Source organism: Bombina bombina, chromosome 12, assembly GCF_027579735.1.
Source record: "Bombina bombina isolate aBomBom1 chromosome 12, aBomBom1.pri, whole genome shotgun sequence".
In the NCBI taxonomy this organism is placed as follows: Eukaryota; Metazoa; Chordata; class Amphibia; order Anura; family Bombinatoridae; genus Bombina; species Bombina bombina.
Genome location: NC_069510.1, coordinates 125,543,712 through 125,562,415, shown reverse-complemented (window position 1 = coordinate 125,562,415; position 18,704 = coordinate 125,543,712). Strand labels below are relative to the sequence as shown.

The 18,704-nt window shown below is 42.2% G+C and overlaps 1 protein-coding gene across 1 annotated transcript in view; it reads left to right on the top strand.

The window, feature by feature from the left end:
- The window catches only part of PTGES (prostaglandin E synthase), a 194,221-nt gene extending 178,858 nt beyond the window's left edge, over positions 1-15,363 (top strand). The window contains exon 3 of the mRNA XM_053696097.1: positions 14,526-15,363. Within this exon, the coding sequence (XP_053552072.1) occupies positions 14,526-14,775 (250 nt within the window). The 3' untranslated portion in view covers positions 14,776-15,363. The remainder of the gene's footprint in view (positions 1-14,525) is intronic.
- Positions 15,364-18,704: the final 3,341 nt, after the last annotated feature.

Here is an 18,704-nt window from a genome sequence, read left to right as displayed (position 1 = left end):
TATTTGAGGTGTGAGTATACAGTAGTGAGTATATGGTCATTAACAAGCTGTGATAGGTCTATACAGATCATCTGACATGTATAAGTGCTGTATTTGAGGTGTGAGTATATGGTCATTAACAAGCTGATAGGTCTATACAGATCATCTCATGTGTATAAGTGCTGTATTTGAGGTGTGAGTATACAGTAGTGAGTATATGGTCATTAACAAGCTGATAGGTCTATACAGATCAATTAATGTGTATAAGTGCTGTATTTGAGGTGTGAGTATACAGTAGTGAGTATATGGTCATTAACAAGCTGTGATAGGTCTATACAGATCATCTGACATGTATAAGTGCTGTATTTGAGGTGTGAGTATATAGTAGTGAGTATATGGTCATTAACAAGCTGATAGTTCTATACAGATCAATTAATGTGTATAAGTGCTGTATCTGAGGTGTGAGTATATGGTCATTAACAAGCTGATAGTTCTATACAGATCATCTCATGTGTAGAAGTGCTGTATTTGAGGTGTGAGTATACAGTAGTGAGTATATGGTCATTAACAAGCTGATAGGTCTATACAGATCAATTAATGTGTATAAGTGCTGTATTTGAGGTGTGAGTATATAGTAGTGAGTATATGGTCATTTACAAGCTGTGATAGGTCTATACAGATCATCTCACGTGTATAAGTGCTGTATTTGAGGTGTGAGTATATAGTAGTGAGTATATGGTCATTTACAAGCTGTGATAGGTCTATACAGATCATCTCACGTGTATAAGTGCTGTATTTGAGGTGTGAGTATACAGTAGTGAGTATATGGTCATTAACAAGCTGATAGGTCTATACAGATCATCTCATGTGTATAAGTGCTGTATTTGAGGTGTGAGTATATAGTAGTGAGTATATGGTCATTAACAAGCTGATAGTTCTATACAGATCATCTCATGTGTATAAGTGCTGTATTTGAGGTGTGAGTATATGGTCATTAACAAGGTGTGATAGGTCTATACAGATCATCTCACGTGTATAAGTGCTGTATTTGAGGTTTGAGTATACAGTATTGAGTGTTTGGTCATTTACAAGCTGTGATAGTTCTATACAGATCATCTCATTTGTATAAGTGTTGTATTTGAGGTGTGAGTATGCAGTAGTGAGTATATGGTCATTAACAAGGTGTGATAGATCTATACAGATCATCTGACATGTATAAGTGCTGTATTTGAGGTTTGAGTATACAGTATTGAGTATTTGGTCATTTACAAGCTGTGATAGTTCTATACAGATCATCTCACGTGTATAAGTGCTGTATTTGAGGTTTGAGTATACACAGTATTGAGTATTTGGTCATTTACAAGCTGTGACAGTTCTATACAGATCACCTCACTTGTATAAGTGTTGTATTTGAGGTGTGAGTATACAGTAGTGAGTATATGGTCATTAACAAGGTGTTATAGGTCTATACAGATCATCTGACATGTATAAGTGCTGTATTTGAGGTTTGAGTATACAGTATTGAGTATTTGGTCATTTACAATCTGTGATAGTTCTATACAGATCATCTCACTTGTATAAGTGCTGTATTTAAGTTGTGAGGATACAGTAGTGAGTATATGGTCATTAACAAGCTGATAGTTCTATACAGATCATCTCATGTGTATAAGTGCTGTATTTGAGGTGTGAGTATACACTAGTGAGTATATGGTCATTAACAAGCTGATAGTTCTATACAGATCATCTAACATGTATAAGTGCTGTATTTGAGGTGTGAGTATACAGTAGTGAGTATATGGTCATTAACAAGCTGATAGGTCTATACAGATCATCTCACATGTATAAGTGCTGTATTTGAGGTGTGGGCTGTGAGTATAAAGTAGTCGTGAGTATATATACTGCTGAGTTCTGTGTGTATACAATACCCAGAAGTGTTTTACTGTCCTGGGAACTCCCAAGCCAATGTTTATTTAAACTTATGTTTTGTACAGAGCCTCATTCCTTACTGTCAGGCAGAAGTAGAGAAAGTTCTACAGATTCTGAGGAATTCAGCTGTGATTTTTATATAAATACGTCCATCTGTCAGTAAACAGGCACAGCTGCAGAACAAACATGCAGCACGCTGTTATATAAAGGCACACGGTCACAGGAACATATAAACAGTGATCTGATGTTACAGTGATCAGTACATGTAGTTAATAGCTTCCCTGTGTGCTGTTATATAAAGGCACACGGTCACAGGAACATATAAACAGTGATCTGATGTTACAGTGATCAGTACGTGTAGTTAATAGCTTCCCTGTGCGCTGTTATATAAAGGCACACGGTCACAGGAACATATAAACAGTGATCTGATGTTACAGTGATCAGTACATGTAGTTAATAGCTTCCCTGTGTGCTGTTATATAAAGGCACACGGTCACAGGAACATATAAACAGTGATCTGATGTTACAGTGATCAGTACGTGTAGTTAATAGCTTCCCTGTGCGCTGTTATATAAAGGCACACGGTCACAGGAACATATAAACAGTGATCTGATGTTACAGTGATCAGTACGTGTAGTTAATAGCTTCCCTGTGTGCTGTTATATAAAGGCACACGGTCACAGGAACATATAAACAGTGATCTGATGTTACAGTGATCAGTACATGTAGTTAATAGCTTCACTGTGTGCTGTTATATAAAGGCACACGGTCACAGGAACATATAAACAGTGATCTGATGTTACAGTGATCAGTAAGTGTAGTTAATAGCTTCCCTGTGTGCTGTTATCAGTCTGGCTTCTATAGGAAATAGGGTAGAATATTAGGTAAACCTATAGGGGTCACTTTAGCCTGTTCCATAACCCTCTAACCCTTGGTCAATACATTTTATCTCATCATCTCTGTGATGAACATAGTGAGCTGAGTGCCTGTTACAAACCGTTGTGGTGATCACACAATGACCTGAGTGCGTGTGACAATCCGTTGTGGTGATGCACACAATGACCTGAGTGCCTGTGACGTGTGACAACCCGTTGTGGTGATGCACACGATGACCTGAGTGCCTGTGATGACCCGTTGTGGTGATGCACACAATGACCTGAGTGCGTGTAACAACCCATTGTGGTGATGCACACGATGACCTAAGTGCGTGTGACGACCCGTTGTGATGCACACAATTACCTGAGTGCGTATGACGACCCGTTGTGGTGATGTACACGATGACCTGAGTGGGTATGACGACCCATTGTGGTGATGCACACAATGACCTGAGTGCCTGTGACGACCCATTTTGGTGATGCACACAATGACCTGAGTGCGTGTGACGACCCATTGTGGTGATGCACACAATGACCTGAGTGCGTGTGACGACCCATTGTGGTGATGCACACAATGACCTGAGTGCCTGTGACGACCCATTTTGGTGATGCACACAATGACCTGAGTGCGTGTGACGACCCATTGTGGTGATGCACATGATGACTTGAGTGCGTATGATGACCCATTGTGGTGATGCACACAATGACCTGAGTGCCTGTGACGACCCGTTGTGGTGATGCACATGATGACCTGAGTGCCTGTGACAAACCGTTGTGGTGATGCACATGATGACCTGAGTGCGCATGACAAACAGTTGTGGTGATTCACACGATGACCTGAGTGCGTGTGACGACCCGTTGTGGTGATGCACACAATGACCTGAGTGCGTGTGACGACCCGTTGTGGTGATGCACACAATGACCTGAGTGTGTGTGAGGACCCGTTGTGGTGATGCACACAATTACCTGAGTGCGTGTGATGACCCATTGTGGTGATGCACACGATGACCTGAGTGCGTGTGACGACCCGTTGTGGTGATGCACACGATGACCTGAGTGCGTGTGACGACCCGTTGTGGTGATGCACACAATGACCTGAGTGCGTATGACGACCCATTGTGGTGATGCACAAGATAACCTGAGTGCGTGTGATGACCCATTGTGGTGATGCACACGATGACCTGAGTGCGTATGACGACCCATTGTGGTGATGCACAAGATAACCTGAGTGCGTGTGATGACCCATTGTGGTGATGCACACGATGACCTGAGTGCGTGTGACGACCTGTTGTGGTGATGCACACGATGACCTGAGTGCGTGTGATGACTCGTGGTGATGCACATGATGACCTGAGTGCGTATGACGATCCATTGTGGTGATGCACACAATGACCTGAGTGCGTGTGACGACCCGTTGTGGTGATGCACACGATGACTTGAGTGTGTATGACGACCCATTGTGGTGATGCACACAATGACCTGAGTAAGTATGACGACCCATTGTGGTGATGCACACAATGACCTGAGTGCGTGTGACGACCCGTTGTGGTGATGCACACGATGACTTGAGTGTGTATGACGACCCATTGTGGTGATGTACACAATGACCTGAGTGCATGTGACGACCCGTTGTGGTGATGCACACGATGACCTGAGTGCCTGTGACAACCCGTTGTGGTGATGGACACGATAACCTGAGTGCGTATGACGATCCATTGTGGTGATGCACACGATAACCTGAGTGTGTGTGACGACCCGTTGTGCTGATGCACACAATGACCTGAGTGCATATGACGACCCGTTGTGCTGATGCACACAATGACCTGAGTGCGTGTGAGGACCCGTTGTGCTGATGCACACAATGACCTGAGTGCGTGTGATGACCCATTGTGGTGATGCACACAATGACCTGAGTGCGTGTGAGGACCCGTTGTGGTGATGCACACAATGACCTGAGTGCGTGTGAGGACCTGTTGTGGTGATGCACACAATGACCTGAGTGCGTATGACGACCTGTTGTGGTGATGCACACAATGACCTGAGTGCGTGTGACGACCCATTGTGGTGATGCACACAATGACCTGAGTGCGTGTGACGACCCATTGTGGTGATGCACACAATGACCTGAGTGCGTGTGACGACCCATTGTGGTGATGCACACGATGACCTGAGTGCATGTGACGACCCATTGTGGTGATGCACACAATGACCTGAGTGCATGTGACGACCCATTGTGGTGATGTACATGATGACCTGAGTGCGTGTGACGACCCATTGTGGTGATGCACACAATGACCTGAGTGCGTGTGACGACCCATTGTGGTGATGCACACGATGACCTGAGTGCGTGTGACGACCCATTGTGGTGATGCACACAATGACCTGAGTGCGTGTGACGACCCATTGTGGTGATGCACACGATGACCTGAGTGCGTGTGACGACCCATTGTGGTGATGCACACAATGACCTGAGTGCGTGTGACAAACCGTTGTGGTGATGCACACAATGACCTGAGTGCGTGTGACGACCCATTGTGGTGATGCACACGATGACCTGAGTGCATGTGACGACCCATTGTGGTGATGCACACAATGACCTGAGTGCCTGTGACAAACCGTTGTGGTGATGCACACGATGACTTGAGTGCATGTGACGACCTGTTGTGGTGATGCACACAATGACCTGAGTGCGTATGACGACCCGTTGTGGTGATGCACACAATGACCTGAGTGCCTGTGACAAACCGTTGTGGTGATGCACACAATGACCTGAGTGCCTGTGACGACCCGTTGTGGTGATGCACACAATGACCTGAGTGCGTATGACGACCCGTTGTGGTGATGCACACAATGACCTGAGTGCGTGTGAGGACCCGTTGTGGTGATGCACACAATGACCTGAGTGCGTATGACGACCCGTTGTGGTGATGCACACAATGACCTGAGTGCATGTGATGACCCGTTGTGGTGATGCACACGATGACCTGAGTGCATGTGATGACCCGTTGTGGTGATGCACACGATGACTTGAGTGCCTGTGACAAACCGTTGTGGTGATGCACACAATGACCTGAGTGCGTATGACGACCCGTTGTGGTGATGCACACAATGACCTGAGTGCATGTGACGACCCGTTGTGGTGATGCACACGATGACTTGAGTGCCTGTGACAAACCATTGTGGTGATGCACACAATGACCTGAGTGCGTGTGACGACCCGTTGTGGTGATGCACACAATGACCTGAGTGCATGTGACGACCCGTTGTGGTGATGTACACAATGACCTGAGTGCGTGTGACGACCCGTTGTGGTGATGCACACGATGACCTGAGTGCGTGTGATGACCTGTTGTGGTGATGCACACAATGACCTGAGTGCGTATGACGACCCATTGTGGTGATGCACATGATGACCTGAGTGCATGTGACGACCCGTTGTGGTGATGCGCATGACAAACAGTTGTGGTGATGCACACAATGACCTGAGTGCGTATGACGACCCGTTGTGGTGATGCACATGATGACCTGAGTGCCTGTGACAAACAGTTTTGGTGATGCACATGATGACCTGAGTGCATGTGACGACCCGTTGCGGTGATGCACACAATGACCTGAGTGTGCATGACAAACAGTTGTGGTGATGCACACAATGACCTGAGTGCGTGTGACGACCCGTTGTGGTGATGCACACAATGACCTGAGTGCGTGTGACGACCCGTTGTGGTGATGCACATGATGACCTGAGTGCATGTGACGACCCGTTGTGGTGATGCACATGATGACCTGAGTGCCTGTGACAAACAGTTTTGGTGATGCACATGATGACCTGAGTGCATGTGACGACCCGTTGCGGTGATGCACACAATGACCTGAGTGTGCATGACAAACAGTTGTGGTGATCACACAATGACCTGAGTGTGTGTGACAAACCGTTGTGGCGATGCACACAATGACCTGAGTGCGTGTGACAAACCGTTGTGGTGATGCACACAATGACCTGAGTGCGTGTGACAAACCGTTGTGGTGATGCACACAATGACATAAGTGTGTGTGACAAACTGTTGTGGTGATGCACACAATGACCTGAGTGCGTGTGACAAACCGTTGTGGTGATGCACACAATGACATAAGTGTGTGTGACAAACTGTTGTGGTGATCACACAATGACCTGAGTGCCTGTGACAAACCATAGTGGTGATCACACAATGACCTAAGTGCGCATGACAAACAGGTCATTGTGTGATCACCACAACTAAGTGCGCATGACAAACAGTTGTGGTGATCACACAATAACCTGAGTGCCTGTGACAAACCGTTGTGGTGATCACACAATAACCTGAGTGCGTGTGACAAACCGTTGTGGTGATCACACAATAACCTGAGTGCCTGTGACAAACCGTTGTGGTGATCACACAATAACCTGAGTGCCTGTGACAAACCGTTGTGGTGATCACACAATAACCTGAGTGCCTGTGACAAACCGTTGTGGTGATCACACAATAACCTGAGTGCGTGTGACAAACCGTTGTGGTGATCACACAATAACCTGAGTGCCTGTGACAAACCGTTGTGGTGATCACACAATAACCTGAGTGACTGTGACAAACCGTTGTGGTGATCACACAATAACCTGAGTGCGTGTGACAAACCGTTGTGGTGATCACACAATAACCTGAGTGCCTGTGACAAACCGTTGTGGTGATCACACAATAACCTGAGTGCCTGTGACAAACCGTTGTGGTGATCACACAATAACCTGAGTGCCTGTGACAAACCGTTGTGGTGATCACACAATAACCTGAGTGCCTGTGACAAACCGTTGTGGTGATCACACAATAACCTGAGTGCCTGTGACAAACCGTTGTGGTGATCACACAATAACCTGAGTGCCTGTGACAAACCGTTGTGGTGATCACACAATAACCTGAGTGCCTGTGACAAACCGTTGTGGTGATCACATTATAACCTGAGTGCCTGTGACAAACCGTTGTGGTGATCACATAATAACCTGAGTGCCTGTGACAAACCGTTGTGGTGATCACACAATAACCTGAGTGCGTGTGACAAACCGTTGTGGTGATCACACAATAACCTGAGTGCCTGTGACAAACCGTTGTGGTGATCACACAATAACCTGAGTGCGTGTGACAAACCGTTGTGGTGATCACACAATAACCTGAGTGCCTGTGACAAACCGTTGTGGTGATCACACAATAACCTGAGTGCCTGTGACAAACCGTTGTGGTGATCACACAATAACCTGAGTGCCTGTGACAAACCGTTGTGGTGATCACACAATAACCTGAGTGCCTGTGACAAACCGTTGTGGTGATCACACAATAACCTGAGTGCCTGTGACAAACCGTTGTGGTGATCACACAATAACCTGAGTGCCTGTGACAAACCGTTGTGGTGATCACACAATAACCTGAGTGCCTGTGACAAACCGTTGTGGTGATCACACAATAACCTGAGTGCCTGTGACAAACCGTTGTGGTGATCACACAATAACCTGAGTGCCTGTGACAAACCGTTGTGGTGATCACACAATAACCTGAGTGCCTGTGACAAACCGTTGTGGTGATCACACAATAACCTGAGTGCCTGTGACAAACCGTTGTGGTGATCACACAATAACCTGAGTGCCTGTGACAAACCGTTGTGGTGATCACACAATAACCTGAGTGCCTGTGACAAACCGTTGTGGTGATCACACAATAACCTGAGTGCCTGTGACAAACCGTTGTGGTGATCACACAATAACCTGAGTGCCTGTGACAAACCGTTGTGGTGATCACACAATAACCTGAGTGCCTGTGACAAACCGTTGTGGTGATCACACAATAACCTGAGTGCCTGTGACAAACCGTTGTGGTGATCACACAATAACCTGAGTGCCTGTGACAAACCGTTGTGGTGATCACACAATAACCTGAGTGCCTGTGACAAACCGTTGTGGTGATCACACAATAACCTGAGTGCCTGTGACAAACCGTTGTGGTGATCACACAATAACCTGAGTGCCTGTGACAAACCGTTGTGGTGATCACACAATAACCTGAGTGCCTGTGACAAACCGTTGTGGTGATCACACAATAACCTGAGTGCCTGTGACAAACCGTTGTGGTGATCACACAATAACCTGAGTGCCTGTGACAAACCGTTGTGGTGATCACACAATAACCTGAGTGCCTGTGACAAACCGTTGTGGTGATCACACAATAACCTGAGTGCCTGTGACAAACCGTTGTGGTGATCACACAATAACCTGAGTGCCTGTGACAAACCGTTGTGGTGATCACACAATAACCTGAGTGCCTGTGACAAACCGTTGTGGTGATCACACAATAACCTGAGTGCCTGTGACAAACCGTTGTGGTGATCACACAATAACCTGAGTGCCTGTGACAAACCGTTGTGGTGATCACACAATAACCTGAGTGCCTGTGACAAACCGTTGTGGTGATCACACAATAACCTGAGTGCCTGTGACAAACCGTTGTGGTGATCACACAATAACCTGAGTGCCTGTGACAAACCGTTGTGGTGATCACACAATAACCTGAGTGCCTGTGACAAACCGTTGTGGTGATCACACAATAACCTGAGTGCCTGTGACAAACCGTTGTGGTGATCACACAATAACCTGAGTGACTGTGACAAACCGTTGTGGTGATCACACAATAACCTGAGTGCGTGTGACAAACCGTTGTGGTGATCACACAATAACCTGAGTGCCTGTGACAAACCGTTGTGGTGATCACACAATAACCTGAGTGCCTGTGACAAACCGTTGTGGTGATCACACAATAACCTGAGTGCGTGTGACAAACCGTTGTGGTGATCACACAATAACCTGAGTGCCTGTGACAAACCGTTGTGGTGATCACACAATAACCTGAGTGCCTGTGACAAACCGTTGTGGTGATCACACAATAACCTGAGTGCCTGTGACAAACCGTTGTGGTGATCACACAATAACCTGAGTGCCTGTGACAAACCGTTGTGGTGATCACACAATAACCTGAGTGCCTGTGACAAACCGTTGTGGTGATCACACAATAACCTGAGTGCCTGTGACAAACCGTTGTGGTGATCACACAATAACCTGAGTGCCTGTGACAAACCGTTGTGGTGATCACACAATAACCTGAGTGCCTGTGACAAACCGTTGTGGTGATCACACAATAACCTGAGTGCCTGTGACAAACCGTTGTGGTGATCACACAATAACCTGAGTGCCTGTGACAAACCGTTGTGGTGATCACACAATAACCTGAGTGCCTGTGACAAACCGTTGTGGTGATCACACAATAACCTGAGTGCCTGTGACAAACCGTTGTGGTGATCACACAATAACCTGAGTGCCTGTGACAAACCATTGTAGTGATCACACATTGATCTGAAGTAAAGTTTAACAGTTAACATTTTTTTCCACAAAAAACATATACAATAAACTATTACACTTTATAATACAAATATATCATTTTAATATTGATAAAAAGGTCTCAAAAGATTTAAAAGGGATTTGATATATGGCAAGGTGTTTAAATGGAAAGGGCGTCAATATATGTACAGTATGTGTATGCATGTATGTGTGTTCTGTATATTTATATATAGGGCTAGACTACATTGGAGCGCTAAATATCGCTTTTATTAAAGCGCCACTGTGTTATACCAGCGCACGCTAATGTGAGCTGTTATTACAAGTTGTCAGCGAGCTCGCATTCGCATTGCTGGGAAGCATTGCGCTCATGAGAGTGTGCTTTCATAGGCTCCAATGGGAGCCTTGTTCTGATGTTCATACACGGCACATAACCAAAGCACAGCAATGGCAGCAAATATAAATATATATATATATATATATATACACATACATATTAACACATAATTATATATAAGCATATACATATTTATATATACAGTATATATATATATATATATATATATATATATATATATATACACATACATATTAACACATAATTATATATAAGCATATACATATTTATATATACAGTATACATATATATATATATATATATTTACTGGGAACACATAGGCACTTTTCAGTGCCATTTTCTTTTTTTTCTAACACCCCACTCCCACCAACTTTACCCCAAAATACTGTCTAGTTCAGTCATTTTATTTAAAAAAGAAAGATGCTGCTGTCTTTATTTTTTTTTAATAAAATACACTACATTGTATTTTGGGGGCATTTGGGGCACATTTATAAAATTAACCAGAGATCTGATCTCTGTTTAATTCTATAAGTGCTAATTGCTAAATCGAGCTTGCGGTAGCAATGACCAGCCACTTGTAATGGCTGATTAATTATTGCGCGCCCATTTGCAGGCGTTCGATAATTTAGCGCTCCACTTGTAATCTAGCCCATAATGTGTATGTATACATGTCTATATATGTGTATTTATGTATTTATATATGGATATATGTATGTGCACACATACTTTTAGCACAGCGCGCAAGCTAAAGAAAATGATCGCGCCACTTGTAATCTAGCCCTTTATGGGGAATTGAATATTGTGTTGGTTGGATGTCCCTTTACGATAAATGCACCATTTAATGAGCCAAGGGTCTGGTGGCTTTACCGTAGGTTATTGGCAAGCTCTGAACTTCCTATTAATAGAAATGTACAACAGAGAATGACAGAAACTCTTCTTTCTATTGTCTTTACTTAAAGACGGCAACCTTAAATGATCTTAACTTTTGTTATGTTCTGAACAGCCTTAGGTCTTCAGTAGTGATATTATTTGCGCAGGGAATCCCTTCCCTCCCCGTTTCACGTATGATCCTCTGCAATTTGTCTTGGATAAACATATGGACTATTTAATGGTACACAGTTAGCGCTGTATAAATAAATAGAGCCTTGTACGAGACAAAGCAGAGAACACTGGCTAAACATTAGTGAGATTATGATACAATATATCACTGTCCAACATGCTACGTTATTATTATACTTCATTTATAAAGCGCCAACAAATCCTGCTGCCTTTTTTCAAACAAATACAGGATTAATTAAGGGCCCTATTCCCGTGGGAATTTACAGTCTAGAAGGGCGATAAAAAGGAGGACTGTAAGGGTGAGAATGATGTTAGTAAAGCATTTGATGAGGGCAATTATTAGGTAAGTGGAATTAATTAGATTAGGGGAAGTGGGTTCCAGAGGGTTGGTGCTGCAGGAGAGAAGTCCTGCAGTGTAGCATGGGAGGAGGTGATGATAGAAGTTAAAAGGAGTAAGTCATTGTTGGACCTTAGGGGGCGGGCTGGGGTATATTTGTTGATTAGTGAGGACATGTAGGGTGGGGATGCATTGGTGAGGGCTTTGTAGGTCAGGGCGAGAATTTTGAATTTAATTCTGCTGTGAATAAGGAGCTAGTGAAGGGACTCGCAGAGAGGTGCAGCAGATACAGAGCATCGGGAGAGGTGGACTAGCCTAGAAGAGGCATTTAGGATGGATTGAAGGCGAGAGAGGTGGGAGAGAGGAAAGCCAGTTAGGTTATTTCAATAGTCAAGTCTGGAAATTACCAGTGAGTGTATTATTTGCTTAGAGGTATCAGCATTCAGAAATGGACGAATTTTGGAGATATTGTGTAGGTGGTTGCGGCAGGATGAAGAGAGTAATTGGATGTGGGGGACAGATTGGAGTCAAGTGTACCCCTGGAGCAGCAGACTTGGGGTAATTAGGAGATAGGGATCCCACCAATGGTGATAGAAAAGCCATAAATTGTAGTAGAGCAGAGGGGAGATTAGAAGGAACTCCGTCTTAGACATGTTAATCTTAAGGTGGTGTGAGGCCATCCAGAAAGAAATGCCAGATAAGCAGTCGCTGACATGAGAAAGGACAAAGGGAGAGAGAGCAGGGGTAGAGAGGTAGATCATCAGCATAGAGGTGATAGTTAAAGCCATAGATGTTGAAGAAGTATAAAAAGAGACGAGGGCCCAGGACAGAGTCTTGAATTACTGGAATAGACAGAGGCAATGAAGAGGAGGAGTTGCCAGCAAATGAGACAGAAAAGAACCTATTTGAGAGAGAAGATGGAATCTAAGAGGGCGCCGTGTCACAGAGACCAAGATAACTGATTTTCTGTAAGAGGAGGGGGTGGGTGGTCAACTGTGTCAAAGGCAGCTGAGAGGTCAAGTAAGGTAAGTAGAGAGTAATGGCCATTATTTAGCAGAAAGAAGATTGTTAGCAACCTTGGTGAGGGCAGTCTCAGTTGAGTGTTGGGGATAGGAGCCAGATTGCAGGGAATCAAGCAAGGAATTGGAGGACAGGAAGCCGGTTAGGCGGTGGAAAACTTAGTTTTTCCAGGAGTTTTGAGGTTAGTGAAAGCAGTGATATGGGGCTTGTAGGAGAATTAGGATCAAGGGAGGGTTTTTTGCGTGTTTGAAAAAAGATGGGAATGAACCGGTAGAAAGGAATAGGTTGACAATGTGAGTAAGAGCTGGAGTGAGGGTGGAAGACAGAGTAGGTATTATATGAGAAGGTATAGGGTCAAGTGGGCAGGTAGTAAGGCATGAGGAAGGCAAAGAACCCACTTCATTCTCAGTTGCTGTGGGGAAGATGCAGAGAGTGGCAGAGGGGGTGACCGGGGGTGGAAATGGAAGGTTGCAGGGCTTGTGTTAGGTTGCTTGAGAAGAGTTGTTTAGGGTTTGAGGAAAGAGTAGATATTAGAGAAGTAGGTTTGCTTGGCTAAGGAAGGGAAGGTGTGTAAATATGAACTTATAGTGGATAAAATCAGGTTCGGAGACAGATTTCCTCCAGGCATTAATAATACTGTTTAAAGTCCAAAAACAATATTCCCTATTGGGACAAATTATTTGAAAAAAACTAAACAAATCTTTTATCATTATGATTTGATTATGAGGTTAAAATTTATTTTATTTTTTCCCAATAGGGAAGATTTCTTTTTAGTAAGAGTTATAACAAGTATGAGCAGTAAACTTGCAAATATAAAGTGCAAATTTTACTTCCAAGAGATATTTTTTTTATCTATTCACTAAATGTAATTGTACTGTGCATCCACCATTCTCTAAGCGAGTGGGCAACTAGCTTGTGCTAATCTTAATATGCAGCAAATCTACCTATATCCCTTCGTGGAAGTGACAATACATACTCACCATATACCTCATAGTTCTTTTTTATATTTACATGTCAGCTAACAAGGTAGAGGGCTCTTAGTAAATACCTTTATAATGCAAGGCCTTGTTTATGGGTAGTGAAAGGGACACTAAACCCAAATTTTTTCTTTCGTGATTCAGATAGAGCATGAAATTTTAAGCAACTTTCTAATTTACTCCTATTATCAACTTTTCTTCTTTCTCTTGGTATCTTTATTTGAAATGCAAGAATGTAAGTTTAGATGCCGGCCCATTTTTGGTGAACAACCTGGGTTGTCCTTGCTGATTGGTGGATAAATTTATCCACCAATAAAAAAGTGCTATCCAGCGTTCTGAACCCAAAAAAAAAGCTTAGATGCCTTCTTTTTCAAATAAAGGTAGCAAGAGAACGAAGAAAAATTGATAATAGGAGTAAATTAGAAAGTTGCTTAAAATTGCATGCTCTATCTGAATCACAAAAAAAAAATTGGGTTCAGTGTCCCTTTAAGGTATATGACAGTCTGCAACTTTAAATTGTATTTTATTTACAGATATATACATTTATTGACACAATGCATAAATCTGTGTCTGTCCTTCACTAACACGCTCTCTTCTGTTCGTTTTCTAGGGCCCACAGAAATGATATGGAGAACATTTTCCCTTTTCTGTTCCTTGGAGCCATCTATTCAATCTTGGATCCTAACCCTACTGTAGCCAGGTTCCACTTTAGAATTTTCTTCCTATGCCGTCTGATCCACACAGTTGCATACGTGCTGGCACTGAAAGCTCCAACGCGTTCCGTGGCCTACAGCATTGCTCAAATTCCTTGCTTCTCCATGGCCCTGCAAATCCTTCTGTCTGTCGCCTCCTATTGGTAACACTGTGCCAGGAACTCAATAAACTGACTGCCCATAAAGGATGTCGGGAAGAGGTTAACCATTTTCAATGGGACATCAAGCAGTGAATATGTTGACATTTATAATTCTTTTGTCTCAAGAAACTGCATTCAGTTAGGAAAACAATGGTTTATGATATGAAACTAGCTACGGTTATGTTGGCCCTCGGTTTGGTCTATGACGGCGCCAGCCCTGTTTTTAAACTGGGGATGGGGAGTTTACTCGTTTTAATATGAAGTAATTGTGAGATGCATACAGTATATATCTGCCACGTATTCCAGCATCACTTCCAGTATAATCCGTAACAACATGAAGAGAATTCTCAGCTATTATATATTTTAGAAACACAAACAACTTCCCCTCTTTTTCCCTTTGTTAATGACAAAAGCTGGTGAAATGGACATCCCTCCAATATGGGTAACTGATATATGGGTTTTTTTACAGCTTATAGATGAAGGTTTTTTTTTCTTTACAAAATCAGAGGTCCCACCAGCAATACATGTATTCTTATACTGACTATATATTATTTTTATGTTAACTTTTATATGTAATAAATGCACACGCATGTGACTTTTTTTTGGTTGTTTTTATCTATACAGTTAGTGGTCAAATTGTTTTCTATGAGCACACTGACCTCTAGTGGACAGTGTATAAAAGTGTCAGACGTTCTGGCTAACAATCTCGCCTTAGGAATGAGAATGACTAGGATGTTATGATGAGCGCAATAGTAATTGACATTGTTGTCATAATGGAGGAATTTGAGTTAATGGTCAATATGTATAATTTAATATTTTTTATAGATTATTAATCTATTTGGGTTATAGATATTGGTTAAGGGGGTTGATTTATTTGTGTTAAACCAAATTAATCAGCCATTACAAGTGTCTGGTTATTGCTACCGTGAGCTTGTGGTAGCTATGAGCGCTTATAAAATTAGCCAGAGATCAGATCTCTGGTTAATTTTACAAATATGCCCCAAATGCCCCCAAAATACAATGTAGTGTATTTTTTTTTTTTAATTCTTTTTATTACTGGAAACAAATATGGCACAACAGAAAATCAGGCATTACAATAGATAACATAGAAATTACATTAGTAGTTTGCATCCATATTGATTACACTTCTGCAGATGGCTTGTCAGGGCCAAGTGCGCAGATTAGTCCATGAAAGATGAGGGCTAGATATTGTCTTTATAGGCTTTAACCTGTAGCAGTTTGATGTGATAAAGTCCGTCCAGTAAACTTTATATGCCACTCTCCATTTTCCAAGATAATTTTATAACATTACATATAACAATAACAGTAACTATAACATACTAACATTGTAATAAAAGGGTGGGGTTCAAGGCGAGGAGGAGAGGTGGGGAAGGGAGGGAGAGAAAAAAAAAAAAAAAAAAAAAAAAGGAACGGGTTGGATCCCATTGTCTAGAAAAGCATTTCCTCAGTCGGGTATTTGGTGATATTGAGGGCCTCCCCCTCAGTTTCACCGGGGTTAAAGTTAAAATTAAGCTGGGGCATCACCTCCAACTGGAGAAATGGTCTCATGATCTGCTGTTTCAGATCTATGTGGAACGTATTAATAAGAGGGCACCATTTTTTCCAGAAGGGCCTCAGTCAATGTAGTGTATTTTATTAAAAAATAAAGATGGCAGCATTTTTTAATAAAAGTACTGCACCAGGCAGTATTTTGGGGCTAAAGTTGGCGAGAGTGGGGTGTTAGACAAACAAAACGGCACTGAAAAGTGCCTTTACATTGCGGTCTATGGGAACTATGTGTTCCCAGTAAATATATATGTATATGCCGATATACATATATATTTATGTGTTAATATGTATATATGATGTGTATGTACACATATTAACACATAAATATATGTATATCAGCATATGCATATATATTTATATTTGCTGCCATCGCTGCACGACTTACCCCCTTCGCTGGCGCTGAAGTTCTAGGAGGAGTTCTAGGAGTCTATGGAAGTTCTTGTGAGCGCAATACTTCCCAGTAATGTGAACCCCAAGTCTCATTGCTGAAATCTTGTAATACCAGCACACATTATCGTGCCTTGGTATTACGCAGTGGAGCGCAAATGTCTCAACAAAGCATTATTTAGCGCTCCACTTGTAATCTGGCCCATTGTTGTTATATAGTCCCCTATTAAAAACGCACAGGTAGTTCTAAGAAGATGTTACAAGGGAGAAGAAAAGACGACGGCACTACTAGTGCTGCGTTCCTACTGATATTAGTATCTCATATGTGTTAACTGTATTGATGGAGACAATCTGAATATACTCTGGAACTTAGGTGCTGTACACTTAAAGGAAACAACCAAGAAATACCAATTGCTGTGAGCAATTGAAAAGAATGTACTTACATAGCACTCAACAGCACAGGTTTTATACTAGCTAGGTACCATAGGTAAAGAAGCCCATGAAAGGCAAGTTTAAAACTTAGCTTTTAATAACTCGGTTAAAAAATTAATTCTAAAAAATATCAGTCAGTGTGACCGAGAACGAAGGTGATTTCAAGGGGGGGATATTACCTCCCAAATCACAATATGTATAATATAAAGACCCCTGTATGGTCTCCTTAGGTAATACCCTTGATAGAAAGGGAGTAATACAAATGCACCTCCTTATTCAGTTGGTTAGGGTGTGTGTCAATATCACAATAAGATTACCCCTACTGTTACTCTTAATCTGAGTCAGGGGATATCAAAGGTAATGTCACACCTTCCGAAATAAATTATAAGGTGCAGTTGTCTATAGGAGATGTGAGTTTAAAAGAGTTTTTTGTAAAATTAAATCTATTATTCAGTACCTGAATTGATTGGATACTCCTATTATTTACCTATTAGTTAATAGTTGCTGGTAAGATTCAACACCAATTGTCCTCTTATTTATCTTACATTACACAGTGTACTGGTATTGTTTGGATTCTTTTATGGATGGCACTAGGAATACAGTTACCAAACCACGTACTTATAATATCAGTTCAGCTTTTTATCATCCAATCAGATAATGAAGCTACCGAGGATGTGTTGATTCTTAAAGTACCCACGCTATTACAACAAATTCACATAGTATTAGGGTGAACCATCTGGAAAATCAAGTAATTCACAGGAATGAGATAATTATATGGATCCAGGAAGTAATTATAATTTTTACCCTAATTGCATTTGTCTCCTCAATATATTGGACACTATTGTTATATCTACCACTGTAAGGTCAATATGGATGGTGTGGCTAAGCCTAAATTATAATTTGATAGTCCTGGCTTGCCAATGTTTCCCTTATTGATGGGAAATAATCTTAACAGCCTCCAAAGCCAATATTCCTTTTGTTGTGATTGTCGGCTTAATAAGTCCCTTTTAGAAATACACAAAAATCGGTAACCCCGAAATTGATCTGTTAATGTATTGTTAACTATTGCGATGTAATAATATTGAGGGATGCTTGGTGTAACATACTTTGGTGTGGTAAGACTTCAGAGACACTTGCACATTAAATGCATACCAATCTCAGTTGGTTTATTATTGGAGGGTGAAAATGTAATTGACAGAAAAGCTGTTTATATCTGGGGACCGCTATTCCTATATGACCAGTATTACCCTTGTTCGGATCTAATTTGTTATATATACTGAGTTATTCAGTCTTACACAATTGGTTGGTAATATAAATGATACCCAGACTACAAAGTGCACAGGTTATCTCGAGTGTGTAATTCTACAGATATCTTGGACTTAGTGTCAAAAGACCATCCCGCGATTTGTGCTATTACCACTGTTGGATTAATTATATTATTAGTATTATTAGCACTGTAATATCGCTGGGAAAAATAAATATTTATCGTAGAATACTTCAAATTAATTCCCCAAACTAGTGGTTCCGTTATTACACTCTATTTGTGAC